General features: G+C 60.7%; 2 protein-coding genes and 1 long non-coding RNA gene across 4 annotated transcripts in view; all 3 read right to left on the bottom strand.

Moving 5' to 3' along the window:
* Positions 1-257: 257 nt before the first annotated feature.
* On the bottom strand, positions 258-2,402 carry ZC3H10 (zinc finger CCCH-type containing 10). The gene is made up of 2 exons (XM_042893087.1): positions 2,221-2,402; positions 258-1,847 (listed from the first exon to the last, which is right to left on the bottom strand). Exons 1-2 carry the CDS (start codon positions 2,400-2,402, stop codon positions 647-649), a joined length of 1,383 nt encoding a protein of 460 aa, XP_042749021.1. The 3' UTR covers positions 258-646.
* Positions 2,403-2,643: 241 nt separating this feature from the next.
* Positions 2,644-3,392, bottom strand: LOC122192537. The gene is made up of 3 exons (XR_006182637.1): positions 3,266-3,392; positions 2,925-2,947; positions 2,644-2,820 (listed from the first exon to the last, which is right to left on the bottom strand). It is a non-coding gene; the product is annotated as an uncharacterized LOC122192537 (long non-coding RNA).
* Positions 3,393-4,227: 835 nt separating this feature from the next.
* PA2G4 (proliferation-associated 2G4) overlaps positions 4,228-12,792 on the bottom strand; it is a 9,055-nt gene continuing 490 nt past the window's right edge. For both annotated transcript variants that reach the window (XM_042893088.1, XM_042893089.1), the window contains exons 2-13: positions 11,624-11,752; positions 11,073-11,178; positions 10,781-10,850; positions 10,505-10,597; positions 9,841-9,904; positions 8,340-8,418; positions 7,226-7,304; positions 6,824-6,957; positions 6,219-6,313; positions 5,748-5,875; positions 5,178-5,231; positions 4,228-4,954 (exon numbers count right to left, since the gene is read on the bottom strand). In XM_042893088.1, coding sequence (XP_042749022.1) covers positions 4,889-4,954; positions 5,178-5,231; positions 5,748-5,875; positions 6,219-6,313; positions 6,824-6,957; positions 7,226-7,304; positions 8,340-8,418; positions 9,841-9,904; positions 10,505-10,597; positions 10,781-10,850; positions 11,073-11,178; positions 11,624-11,752 — 1,097 coding nt within the window. In that variant the 3' untranslated portion in view covers positions 4,228-4,888. The remainder of the gene's footprint in view (positions 4,955-5,177; positions 5,232-5,747; positions 5,876-6,218; positions 6,314-6,823; positions 6,958-7,225; positions 7,305-8,339; positions 8,419-9,840; positions 9,905-10,504; positions 10,598-10,780; positions 10,851-11,072; positions 11,179-11,623; positions 11,753-12,792) is intronic.

Raw genomic sequence — 12,792 nt, 5'->3', positions numbered from 1 at the left:
AGCCGCGCGGCGCCGAGCCCCGCCCCCTTGCTGCCCATTGGCTGGGGGCGAGGAGGGGCGTGGCCATCGGCGCGGCCCCGCGCCCACGCGGTTTGGCCTTTTTAGGAGCGGCCGATGCTTCCCCCCCCCCTCCTCAATCTCCCCTCCACGGATCTCACGGCCCCTCCCGCCCCGCCCCGCCCCGCCCCGCCGGGACCAACCCGGCGCCGTTGAGCCCGCGGGACGCTGCGGGCACCGGCACGTGGTGGGACGCCGCCTGGAGTCATTGCGTTTAATGGCTGAAAACGTTACACGGAACGCGGAGGGGGGGGAGCTGCGCTGAGGGTCCTGGTGCTGCCCCCCCCCGCCCCCCTCCGGGCACAGCCCCAAGATTGAGCCAGAAAAAGTTCCTGCAGCTTGTCCTTCTGTCCCAGAGTTTTCCCTGTCCCATGCCAGGGGCTGCAGAGAGGGCGGAGGCACCGGCCGCCCCCACACCATTCATCCCTCATCCCTGAACCCACCGCCACACGGCTCGAGGCCAGGAGAAGCGCCTTCCTCCATCCCCAGCCAGGATGCGAAGGTCCCGAGGGCTCCTGAGGGTTCCTCAGTTCTGCATCACTCAGCCCCCGAAGTCGGAGGCAAAGGTGTGGGCAGGGGCGGGGGGCCGTCAGTGCGGCATGGCCGTTATCCGCATGCTCTGCGAGGCAATGGGGTACGTCACCATCGGGGTGGTGGCGTGGCTCATGGTGATGCCTCCCAGCGGCTGCGCCATCGACACGGCCACCGGAGCCACCGAAACGGCCACCGGGGCCATAGAGACCGGGGGAGCCATGCCCTGGGCAATGGTCTGTGCCAAGGCGGCCGAGAGAGGGGTGATTTCGGGGTTCATGGGGGGAGCGGCGTTGGCCGGGGGTGCCGCCTGGGCGCCGGCAGGCGCCACCAAATCCTGCTGGGAGACGGGCCGGGGCTGCAAAGCCTGGCTGCTGAGCGTGGTGTGGGTCTGCGCGATGCTGTGGTTGTAATTGGTGACGGTGCCCACGGTGGGGGCCAGAGTCTGCTCGGTGGCCGTGGCCGTGGAGCTCAGCGTCATCACCTTGGCCTGGTTGCGGAACTGGGCGTTCTGCTCCAAGAGCACCTCGTTGGTCGCCATCAGGTTGTTCACCTGCTTCTTGAGGTCCTCCACACGCTTCCGCAGCATGATGTTCTCCTCTTCCAGCAGCCGGTACTCCACTGTCCGCGGGTTGGCGAAGCTGTACTCGTAGGTCTCAAAGGACAGCCCGTCCACCCGCCGCCGCTTCAGCAGGGGCTCGTGGTCATCATAGCGGTCGCCGTCATATATGGCATCATAGGGGTCGTAGCGGCGCACGGCGGCCACCATTCCCGGCTCCCGGGAGGCCATGCCCCGCGCCTCGTACTCGTAGTCCCGCTGCAGGTGCTGGAACTTACACTTGGCACCGCGCTGACAGTCACCCTTCAAGAAGTCCCTGCAGATGGGCACCTCCTCCTTGCTGTTGGGCAGGTCGGCGGGCGAGAGGCCGAGTCCCGCCGCCACCTTCTGCCGCAGGCGTGGGGGCAGCTCGCCTGTCTTCTTGTAGCAGTCCTCATCCTCCTTGGTGCCGTGGATGAAGCGGCAGTTGAGGCGCACGCATTCCTTGTTCTGGAAGTCGTGGCAGAAGATGAATTCGTTCTTGCGCACGCCCAGGTTGGTCACCTCGCTGATGTCGGGGTGCCGGAAGCGGCAGCGCTTCCCCCGCTTGCAGACGTTGCGCAGGAAATCGCGGCAGATATCATCAGCGTCGGCACCCGCCTCATCGCCGCCGCTGTTGCTGTAGCCGTCCCGGTCGGGCATCTTTGCCGCCGCGGGGGCGCTGCGAAAGGAAGGAGAGCGGCGAGGGTGAGGAACCGGGCCCGGAACGCGGAGATACCGGGGAGCGCGGCCGCGGGTGAGGGGCGGCCCGGGCCCGCAGTCGGAGCTCGGAGGCGCGGGGCCCACAGAGCCCGAGACGGCCCCGCAGGAGCCGGGCCGGGTCCCGAGCGCTGCGGGCGAGGGAAGGGAGAGCACCGCCCCCGCGAGTAGGAACCATAGGAACCATCCGCAGGCCCGGGAAAGGCCCGACGGTGTGGCCTGCGGCGGGGCCCGGCCTGGAGAGGGACGGAGCGGATGTGACCGATCCCGTGGCCTCGGCCCAGCTCGGCCCGGCCCGCCGCGGCCTCCCGCGCCCTCCGCAGCCCCGCACTCACCCGCTCGCGGCCTCCTCGCGAGTTCTCCAGTGCCAACAATGAGCGGTCCCTTCCGGCCGCCGCTCTGCGCCGGGCAGGAAGTGCTCTATGCTGCTTCCGGGGCATCCCGGAAGAAACTGCCCGCTTCCTCCCCGCGTCACGCGCGCACGGTCGGAACGCTTCTTCCGGGTTCGTGACGTCATAACAGCGCGCCGCCGCGGCCGCCGAAAGCCTCAGCCCTACGGGTTCCCTGCACCGCCCCGGGCCCACCCCGGTACCGGCACGGAACAGCCCGCTGCCCCCGCAGCTGCAGCCCCGCGTCTCGGAGACGCGAGCTGAGCCGTCCCTCCCCCGGCCCGCTGCTCGTCCCGGTGCAGCTCCCTCCCAACCGGCGCTCCGCGGGCACCGCTCTGGGCCGCAGCCCCGAGCAAAGCATCAAAGGCGTCCGAAAACATCTCCAACTTTATTGGCGGCGCTACAGAGCCCGGCCCGGTGCGGCGGGACGGGACCCCACCACGGCCCCGCGGCGCTGGGGCGGCTCCTCGCTCTTCCACGCGCGGCACGGTCCGGTCCCAGCACTACTTGGACCTCTGTCGCATCTTCCTCCTCTTGCGCTTCAGCCTAAGGGACAGAGCGGCGTCACAGCCCGGGACCGCGCCCACAGCCTTGGAGCGGCCGCCGTTCCCGGCTCCGGCCGCGGTCCCGCGGGCAGCGTTCACACGTACCTGCGCATTCGCTTCTTGCGCCACTGCAGAGGGAGAAGAGCAGCGGGTGAGTGATGCGGCCCGCGGCGGCCCCGCGTCACAGCCCGTTTCCACTGAGAGTCCCCGCTGCCCCGCTCCGTGCCGGCATCCCCGCGGCCTCAGCTCACTCCCCGGCCCCGCCCCGCGGCCCCCGCTGTGCCCCGTGCACCGCCGGACCCCCGGCTCCTGTTCCACGGCCCCACGGGGAGCTCCCCACACTCTCGGCGCCCGCAGCCCCGGCCCCGTGTAGGCCTCTCCAGGCCCGGCCGCCGCTGGGGACGCGGATCGTTTCCGGGCGCCATCTGTCTTCCCCCGCCGCTCACCTTGGCCCTCATGGCGGCGCGCTCGCGCCGCGCTTAGTCTTGGTGCGGCGCCGCTGGCGGCGGATGGAAGCGGATGGCGGCGGCCACCAGCAGCCGTCAAGATGGCGGCAGCAGCGGCCGAGAGAAACAGTGCCGCCCGCCGCGGCCTATTTATAGGGCCGAGCCTGCGGCCGCGCCCTCTCCGCGCACGTCATGCCGGGAGCCGTAGTCGCCCCTCCCCGCGGCATGCCGGGAGTTGTAGTCCCGAGCCCGGCCGCCATTTTGCACAGCGCTGCCCTTCCCGGCCCGGGGCGCGGCGCACCGAAGCCCCCCGCCCCAATGAGCAGAGCCACGTCTCCGTGCAAAGAGGTGCCACGAGTCAGCTTTATTTGGAAAACAGCGTCGGTTACAGAGTTCTTCTCGGGAGCTTTCGCTTTTCAAAATCTTAAGCGGGTTTTCTGTTTCTTGTATCAAGAGGTACAGCACGTAAAAATCGAAAATTAAATAAACCTGCAGCAAGTCTCAGTGGTTTACAATCCGCGGGGGGAGCAGCTCTGCACGGACAGAATATTGCTTAAAAACACCCAGGGCGCCCCGGGGCCGAGCCGTTCGACTCGACGGCGGCTGCATCCGGGCCGCAGCACGGGGCGCTGCCTGCGGGACCTGCGGCGCTCCGCCCGAGTTGGGCCGCAGGTGAGCGGCTGGGCGGCCGCGAAGGAAAGGAAGAGCCGTCCGCGTCCAACCGCATTGAACTCGACGTTTGTTGGTGGCTTTTTTTCCCCTCGGAAAAGGCTTGCTGTACGAGAGCGGTGCCCCCGGCTGCTCTCAGCCTGCATCCAGCGGCTGGAGCATCGCCACCGCTCTCAATGTTGGAACAGGCGAGCCCAGCAGCACGGCGCGCAGCAGCTGCCTGCCGTCCGAGCGGCGCCGGGCACCGCCTGCTTCCTCGGGCGTTGGATTTAAAAACAAGCTCACCACAGCAATCTGTTTAAAAATAGAGTGTTTATAGGTAAACCAAGGCAGAGACAGGGCGCAGTAGACGGGACGGCCTACGGTCTCACCGGGGACACCGAATTTGCTGCTTTTCCCAATGATAAATGTACAATCTAAAGGTTAAAAGAGTGAGAAATGCTCTGCCTCGAGGTAACGGACAGAGATCCTGCACGGCCGGGAGGAGCTGCCAGCTCTGCAGGCAGATCGCAAGCACAGATCGCTTTTCTGAGGGCATTATCAGCTTTTTTTCCTCCAAGAAAATCTGTAAAGGGAAAATTTAAAACCAAAACGAGGAGGAAGAAGAAAGCAGGCAGCTCTGCACGCTCCCTCTCCCTGGGAATGGCTTAGTTGTTCACCTCTTTAACAAGTATGAGTAGTATAAAAGGTTAGAAAGATATAGACTAGCTTTTACTCCTGATTTTATTTTTTCTGCTTTCTTTTTTAAGTAGTCTGAAGTGGCAGAGAGAATCCTCCCTCCTTGGCAAAATCAATAGGAGCTGCTTGTAGGCAGTGGGACATCCGGCTGTTTGCCGTTTGGTTGTAAGAGACAAACAGCGCTGGATTTTGTTTCTGGTTGTTTGTCTGGGGGGGTTTTGTGTGTGTGTGTGTGTGTGTGTGAGAGCCGGGTGCTGGGGGAGCAGCAGGAGCTGCTCAGTCTCCGGCCTCGTTCTCCTCCGCCGTCTCTCCCGTGGTGGCATTCTCTGCATTCTTGGAGGCCTGTGGAAACAAAGCCACAGCCACGCTCAGGGCAGGGACCCGCAGAGCACACAAAGGCCCTGAGGGAAGAGGACCCTGCGCTCCCCACAGCACGGGGACACCGGCACTGTTGAAGTGCTGCACTGAAGCCAGCCCAAAACACAGCCGTGCAGAACTGGGTTACACCTGGGCACTGCTGGCCACGAGAGCCGTGCCAAATCCTCCCAAAACGTGACTCAATTACCTTCTTTTTCTTCTTTTTCTGGGTCTTCCGGCTTGCAGAACTTTGTAGGAGGGCCTACGGACAGGAAGGAAACATGAGAAGCTAGAAAGCCATACTCTTTTTTTGACAGAAGATGAAAGGAAATGCCTTTAAAGCAGAATGAGCTCTGCCAGCCTCTGGAGGAATGGCAGTAAGTCCTAATGGGCACAGTGACAGATGGAGAATGCCACAGCAGCGCACTCGGCTGCGGCACGAGGCCTTGAGGCCAGCTGTCCAGGCTTCTCAGCCACTCGAGGAAAGGGCTGGGTGCTGCTATCGCAAGCAAAATCTGGGGTTTGATGCAGGAAACAGGAGCCCAGCCTGGTCTAAAGTACATTCTTGGGGCTGCAGGATTACAGGGAGCCACTGACTTGCACCATGACCGGCTGCTGTCCTTGGGTGTGCAGGAAATTCGGCTGTCAGGGCTGAGCTTTTGCTTTTTAAGCTCCTGCCTCAAAGCAGGCTTCTGGGTTTTACTCCCCTTCACCCCAAGCACAACGAGCAAAGGGCGCCGCGTGCGACACCTGTTGTGTTCTTTCTTTTTGCACCAACCTTCAGCTCTCCATCTTGCACCTCAAACTCCGACTTGTAGAGCTCAGGTTCGAAGGGGCCGCTGGTTATCCTCATAGGACCGTTAGGCATTAAAAGCACTGTGAATTTGAACTGTGCAACAAACTCTCCTGCAAAGCAGAAACAGGCATTACTGCACCACAGCAATTCCAGCTCCTGTGCTGTCTCCAGTCACCGCTGCAAACCACCCTTGGGAACTCCCTGCTAAGCAAACCAGAGGCCTTCAACCTTCAGTCTCTCCTGTCTGGGGAATTACTCTGTGAGAAATCTCAACTAAGCACTGGAACAAATCTGAAACAAGGCCCAGAAGCCACCAGGCAGTCGAGTGTCCTGGAGGGTGGATGCCGGGGCCCTCAAAGCATCTCTGGCATCGAAACAGCAGCAGCGTGAGGCTGGGGAGGCGCTGGACACCAGCCCACATCCAGCTCCCAGCCTCCCCCCGGCTGCACTCACCTTCCTTTTCGTAGAGCACGTTGAAGGGCTGGAGCAGCTCATGTTTGGCGCATTCCACCACCCCCATCCTGGCCTTCTTCTCATCTTCAAACGCCCTGCAGAAGAATGGGAGCCACAGCTGAGCAGATTCCACCCCTCAGGCTTCAGAGCCACCCCTGGGCTCAGGCTGGGGACTTTGCTTTACATCCCTCTTGCCCAGCAGTGCTGCTGTCAGAACAGGGAATTGCTGCAGGAACCACTGCCTTCAGAGAGCAGAGAGGACAAGTGGCTTTAAGGATGGAAAGGTTTCCTTCTTGGAGCGAGCGCCTACAAAAACTGTTTGGATCTGCCTCCTGTCTTCGTGCTGCAAGCTGACGGTATTTTATTTTAACCACAACTCCAGGCTCCTCACCTGCCACAAAGGCACAGGAGATTCTCCTGTCCTCATCTGTGCCTGGGATTCCAGCTTAAGCCTGCAACTTCCTTCCTCCACCCACCCCGGGGCTCAAATACAGCAAACGCAACAGAAAGCAGCAAGGCTGCCTCCGCCTCTGCGCAGACCATCATCAGATCTGCAAGCTCGCCAAGCACCCGGCTCAGAGGAGGTCACGAATAAAAGCCAGTACCTGAGAGTGAATGGCATGGTGTCAAAGCGCCTCTCCACCTCGCTGAAAAAGGCACGGGAGGTTTTCATCTTCAGGCCGTACTGTTTGGAGGGGTCCCTTTTGTAAATTGTGGTTCTCTGCCCAGCATCCTTTGCCTGAAAATGCAAACGCAGGTGAGAGCAGGGAAGGAGCAGAGCAGCCCTTCCTCAGCACCAGCCAGCAGCCCGCGTGCATCAGGGCAGCTACAGACAGAGCTTCTGTGTTCTGGCGCTGCAAAAGCACACCTGAACTCTGATGGAAAAACCTGCACCCAGAAAGGCAGAGGGGTTCCCTGCTGGGCTCGGCACGTAGAAGGATCCAATGGGTGACGGCTGGAAACAAGCTGCTCTGACTGCGTGCAGAGCAGCAGCGAGCCAGACTCACCTTTCCCTCTCCGCTGCTGACAAGAACATCAACGGCGTAAACTTCGTGCACCTCAAATTCTGCTTTTTCGTGGTCCTTCCTGGAAGAAAGAGGTTTGGTGAGTCAAAGAATGGTAAGGAGAGAAGGCAAAACCTTTGTGGCTACAGCCACTGCTCCTCAAACGAGCCCTGAGCTTAGCTTGGAGGTGTATGGGCACGAAGCAGAGCCAGGGTGACACACAAAGCAACCGGGACCTCGAGCAGAAGAGCAAAAGCTGGCACGGAAGTTGAAGATTTGCACGTCGGGCACCAGAGCTGCTCAGCAACAAGCTGGCAGAGAACAGTGACAAACCAGTGGCGTTCCTCCCCAGGACAGTCCTTCCATCCCCAGCGAATGGGGGACGCTCAGCAGCTCTGGGAACTTGTGGTCACATCAGGCAGAGCGAGGGCCACCAGCCTGGCTCATCGCTACACCTGAGAGCTTGCAGGCCCAGCTCTGCACCGACCCCCTGAGCTCCAAACACCCAGCCTGAGACTCAGCCCTGACTGCATCCCTGAGGGAGAGAAGATGCTGGAACAGAACAGAGACTCGTCCTGCCCATCAGCTCAGCACCATGCTGAGATCTTACTGACAGCAATCACCCTCTGCGGGCTGCTGGCAGCTTCTGTGAGACAGCAGCAGGCCTTGGCACCTTCTGGGGAACGAGCATCCGCTGCCACGACCAGCAGTCGCTGCTTATTTTGCTGGCAGCCCCCAGGGCCGCAGGCAGTAATTCACTGATGGAGACTCCTTCGAGAGACTGGACGGCAACCAAGAACCTGCAGGTGCCAGCAGTCCCGTGCCTCTGACTTTCAAGCTTTCTTTCTCGGAACAAAACCCAGGCACAGAAGCCGCAGCTCGCGTTCACACAGCCAAGGTGTGGGGTCACGAATGCCTTCTGGGCCAGACTTCAATCAGGAGGCAGCACGGGGAGCAGTTTTCCTTGCTAAAACTCCTGTGGTGGCCCTCGGCCACGAGGTGCAAACTGAGCTGCTGCACCCGCGCTCGACATCACACCAAGGGCGAGGAATGGGGCCAGGAGCCACACGCAGCCCCTCCCTCCACACACAGCACAAAGCTCCAGAGCGATGCTCACTTTTGCTGGTCTGTAGGGTTCTGGATGATTGTTTTCTCCCCATCGATCACGTGCTGCTTCAGCTGGTGTGACAGCATCCCTGCCGAGATAAAAGGGTCCATTAACACCTCGGAGCTGCAGACCAGCTACACGGGGCCTGCATCGTTAACGCCTCAGCACTCAGGGCTGCAGCCTTCAGCTGGGGCCAACTGTTGAGCCAACAGTGAGCGCTTCCTCAGCTTCACTCTGCTGCAGACATGGAGCTCCCAAGGCCCTCCCTGACTTCAGGGATGCTTCCTCTCCTCAGCGGGAGAAGCTGCAAGCAGCCATGGAGGAGCTGCTGCTTAACAAAGCAGCTTGGAACGCATTTTGGAGGAGAACCTGGGTGTCAAATTAACGGAGACTTCAGCTCCTGTCAGCAGCACCACAGCTGCACAGCACTCCAAGCACATCTGTGGGCTGAATTCTCCTTTCTGTTCTACAGTCCACCTCCGAACTGGAGCCCAGCACAGATACTTCTGTCCCCACTCAGGATGGACAGCGTGAGCCCCCCTCCAGCAGCTCTGCTTGTTTCCATCAGCTGGGGCCTAAAGCTGCTGCCACTGCCTGCATAATTACGGCACTCAGCTGTTTCCAAAACAGTGCTGCTCAAAATCCCTTGACAGCACGAGCAGCCGCCTCCTCACTGCAGCTCACGGCATGAGAGAAAGGAGCACAGCACTGAGGAGGCCCACAAAGCCATCCCACACAAGAACAGGAGCTGACGTGCCAGGACTGGGCGAAGGAGAGCAAAGACACTGAGCCAGCTTTACAGCACTGCAGGAAATGCAGCGAACAGCAGGCAGCTCTGTGCTGACCAGTGCCGTCACTCGTAGGAGAAAGGCAGCATCACTGAGTCCCCCCAGCTCTCAAACAAGAGCTCAGCGTTCAACGAGGAGCTGCCCCAGGCCTCCCCACCCAGCCGTTGTCAGCGCTGTGAAGACAACAGGAATCGGTTTCTCGTTGTAAAGGAGGAAAAAACATCTGTGGGCATCTTTTGTGATGGAGCCTGCACTGCAAACAAGCTGGAGAAGAGAAGCTGGGGGTGAGCTGAGTGCAGCCTGCAGTGCCTAAAGGAAGCCTGCAGCCAGGAGGGGAGGCAGCTCCGTGCGAGGGGAGATGAGAGCAGGACGAGGGGAAACGAGGCTGAGGGAGGGCAGCTGGAGGCCGGGTGTCGGGGAAGCGCTGCGCTGTGAGAGCGGCGAGGGGCTGAACGGCTGCCAGAGGGGCTGCGATGCCCCGTCCATCCCTGGAGGGGTTGGAGGCTGGATGGGGCCCTGCTGTGGGACGGGGAGCTTGGTGGCCCTGCGTGGCACAGGGGGGTCGGGGCTCCGTGGTCCTCGAGCTCCCTTCCAACCCAGCCGTGCTGTGATTCTGTGGCCAATAGTCAGGAAATGCTCCCCAGAGTTTGAATAGGGCAGCTGAGGATTGAGAGTGTGATGAAAACATTGCTGCTCTGCACCAGCTGCTCCCCAGCCCTTACCTTCAATGGGCGTGCAGTGAAACGAGTGGGCGATTTTGTTCCACGCGTCTGTCACTTGTGTATTCTGCATGGAGAACACATGGAAACACGTTAAGGGTTGAGGACTCGAGCCAGAAGCACAACTGTTAATTTTCACCTGGCAGTGTTTGGTGATAAAACCAAGCGGAGCCCTAACGGCTCCAAACAGAGGAGGAACGGTGGCAGGCTTCCATTTTTAATCCCCCCTCAACAAAAATAACGTGGAGCACGAGGTCGGCTCAGCCTCCCGCTCTGCACGCGGTGCCTTTTCACACACAATTCCTCTGGGTGGTAACATGGGGAGCAGTGCTGGACGCTACTGGAACGCAACACGGGGCTGAAGCACGGCGCCTACGGCTGCTGAGCAGCGGGCGAGGGGGGCTGAGAGCAGGGGACATCAGTGAGCAGCACAGAGCTCACAGGGCACACAGGGCACAGCCGCCCCAGGGAGGAGGGGAAGAGCAGCACCGCTCCTCCTGTGGGTCCCACAGGGATCTGGGTGGCTGCCACCCAACGCAGCGCCCGGCAAAGGAGCCGAGCTGCCTGCAGATTGCCACCGACAGGCCGTCCTTCAGGCGGTGTCACGGCCCTTTGCTTTAGCACAGCCCATCTGCGCAGCCCCTCACTCGCTCACGCCACCCCTCACCTGGTTTCCAGGCTTTACCAAACGCAGCGCGGCCTCGGCGCAGAGATGAGCCGCCTTGATGACATCGGCTTTACGGCCCGACACGGGGCTTTCCTGAAAGAACAGAGAAATGAAGGCTCGTAGGGAGCGAGTCCTCGTCCCTCCCATCAGCAGGGCTGCCATCCTGGCTGCCTACAGGCGGAGATGCAGATCCAGAGCGGGGGATGCAGATGAGGGATGCAGTGCTCCGTCCCTTGGTCCCTCCCTTGTTCAAGTGCTGCCCCGTGGAAAACCTACCTTGGAGGCATCTATGACAAAACTGTGAGCTACATTCGCTATGAAGCCATCGACGTGGACTCCCAGGTCACTGCAACACAAAGAGCCTTAATTACAGGCGGGAACGGCTTGGGAAACTGGTGTGACTCCTCAAAGCATTCGAAGATGCAGGCATATTTAATAAAGCCTGACTAGATTAGCTGTTACATTCTGTAATTAGCACGCCGAGGAAGTACTTAATGCGGCAAACAGGACTAGAATGCAAAGCCCAGGTGCCAAGGGCAAGCTGATGAGAAACAACCGAGACGCTTACATTTTGACCAAGTCTCCATCTTTGAGGATGTAGTCTTGGTCACTCTTCAAGGGGGAGAAGTGACAGACACAGTTATTTACTGATATACTCGTTGGGAAGGCAATACCTGCGAAGGAGAAAGAGAAACAGCCCGTGGAGTCCGGCAGCCTCACAGAGTGCAGGCAGCAGCTCGGCCAGCGGAGCGTCACCGAGTTTGAGCTTTGTAAAGCAGGGAAGGCGCCCCGCTGAGCAGCCCCTGGTGAACAAGCACGAGGAGCGCTGCACGTGGGCCCTCCTGCCCCAGCAGCCATCAAAGGAATGGATCCTCAGCAGTGCAGAAGGGACCCGAGTCTGCAGAACGCAAATTGGTGACACCGCTCAAGTGTCCCCCGATTCCAAGGCTGAGCGCCCGGCTCAGGGCGGCCTGCCCAATATTTATAATATAAGGAGCTCTGAGTGCAGGGAGGGCAGCCCCAGCTCAGCGGCGGTGCTCACAGCACAGGCGGCACGAGTCGCTTCTGCGCTGCTGCCGCTCCAGATGGAAAAGCCTGGTGAGCTGACAAAGGCCTCACCTTTTTTCATTTCTTTTTCCTTCTTGAAAATCTTGCCGGTCTCCTCCATGATCATGGCGTCTCCCTTCTCACACAAGCACAGAACCGATGCTCCCGAATTCGCCTCTTCGACCACGGCACGCAGGACCCCTGCAGAGCAGCACAGACACGGAGCAGGTCAGCAAACTCACCACGAGCCCCTTTGTTTCTGACAGAGGGCATCGTTCTGGACTCAGCTTTGCACCGAGAGCTGCAGGTAGGCAGAGAACCCACTGGAATTCGTATTGCTGTTTGAGAACCAAAGCAGGGGCAAAGCAAGGCGTGCTGGGATGTGCACAGGTGAAGCACTGCAGCCTCACACAGAGGGTTGGCACGCAAAGGAGCTGAGAAGAAACACTGCTCTCCCACATTCCTTCCAGAGCACTCAGAGCTACAGGAACAGGTTTGAAAACTGCTTGGGAGACGCACAGCACATCAAAGAGCAGAGGGGCAGCGCCGCGGGCTGCGTGGGACCAGGAGGAAACCGCCCTTACTCTGCAGAACTGTGGCTGCATGGCAGCGCTGCGTCCATACTGGGCCGTATTCTGGTGCCTGCAATTAGAGCTGGGCTCCAGGATGGGTGTCAGGGTGCCTCGTGCTCTGCAGAATGGGGGGAAGGACTGGGAGCCCACAGCTGCCCCAGCACTGCATTCGTATCGTTTCCGTGATCTTTTCACAGGTCTCAAACATTGGTGAGGGACAGAATAAGAAGGAATGTTCTTATAAAGAAGAGCTTTAGTAGATGGCAGGGGACTGAAAGGTGAGAACAGGAAGCATTAAGCGCTGTGCAGGGGGGCAGACGGAGAGCTGGGGTTTGTCAGAGCAGCAGCACCAAGCAGGGAATCCTCTGAGCCGCTCCGTGTCCCAAAGCACAGCTCCACAGAGCCTCAAAACCCCTGCAGCTCCTCCGGGTTCGTTGTGGACAGCAGCAACAGCCCAGCGACTCCGTCCCACCCTGGGGCCGCGCTCTAAGCAGGGCCACACTGCCGTCCCCCATGGGCCGAGAGCCCCCAGCCCCTCCTGAGAGGATCCCGCGGGCTGGGGAGCACCGGGAGGGCCCGGGGTCGTGCAGAGCCCGCGGGAGCGGCTGTCAGCTCCGCCGGGACAGCGAAGAGACGGCGGAAAGAAACGACGAAACAGCAGCGGGGGGG

Source organism: Lagopus leucura, unplaced genomic scaffold (genome assembly GCF_019238085.1).
Source record: "Lagopus leucura isolate 7727_CA_CO unplaced genomic scaffold, USGS_WTPT01 35416-1_obj-0_obj, whole genome shotgun sequence".
NCBI lineage: Eukaryota > Metazoa > Chordata > Aves > Galliformes > Phasianidae > Lagopus > Lagopus leucura.
Note: the sequence above shows the minus strand (reverse complement) of the source record. Positions and strands in the feature narration are given on the sequence as shown.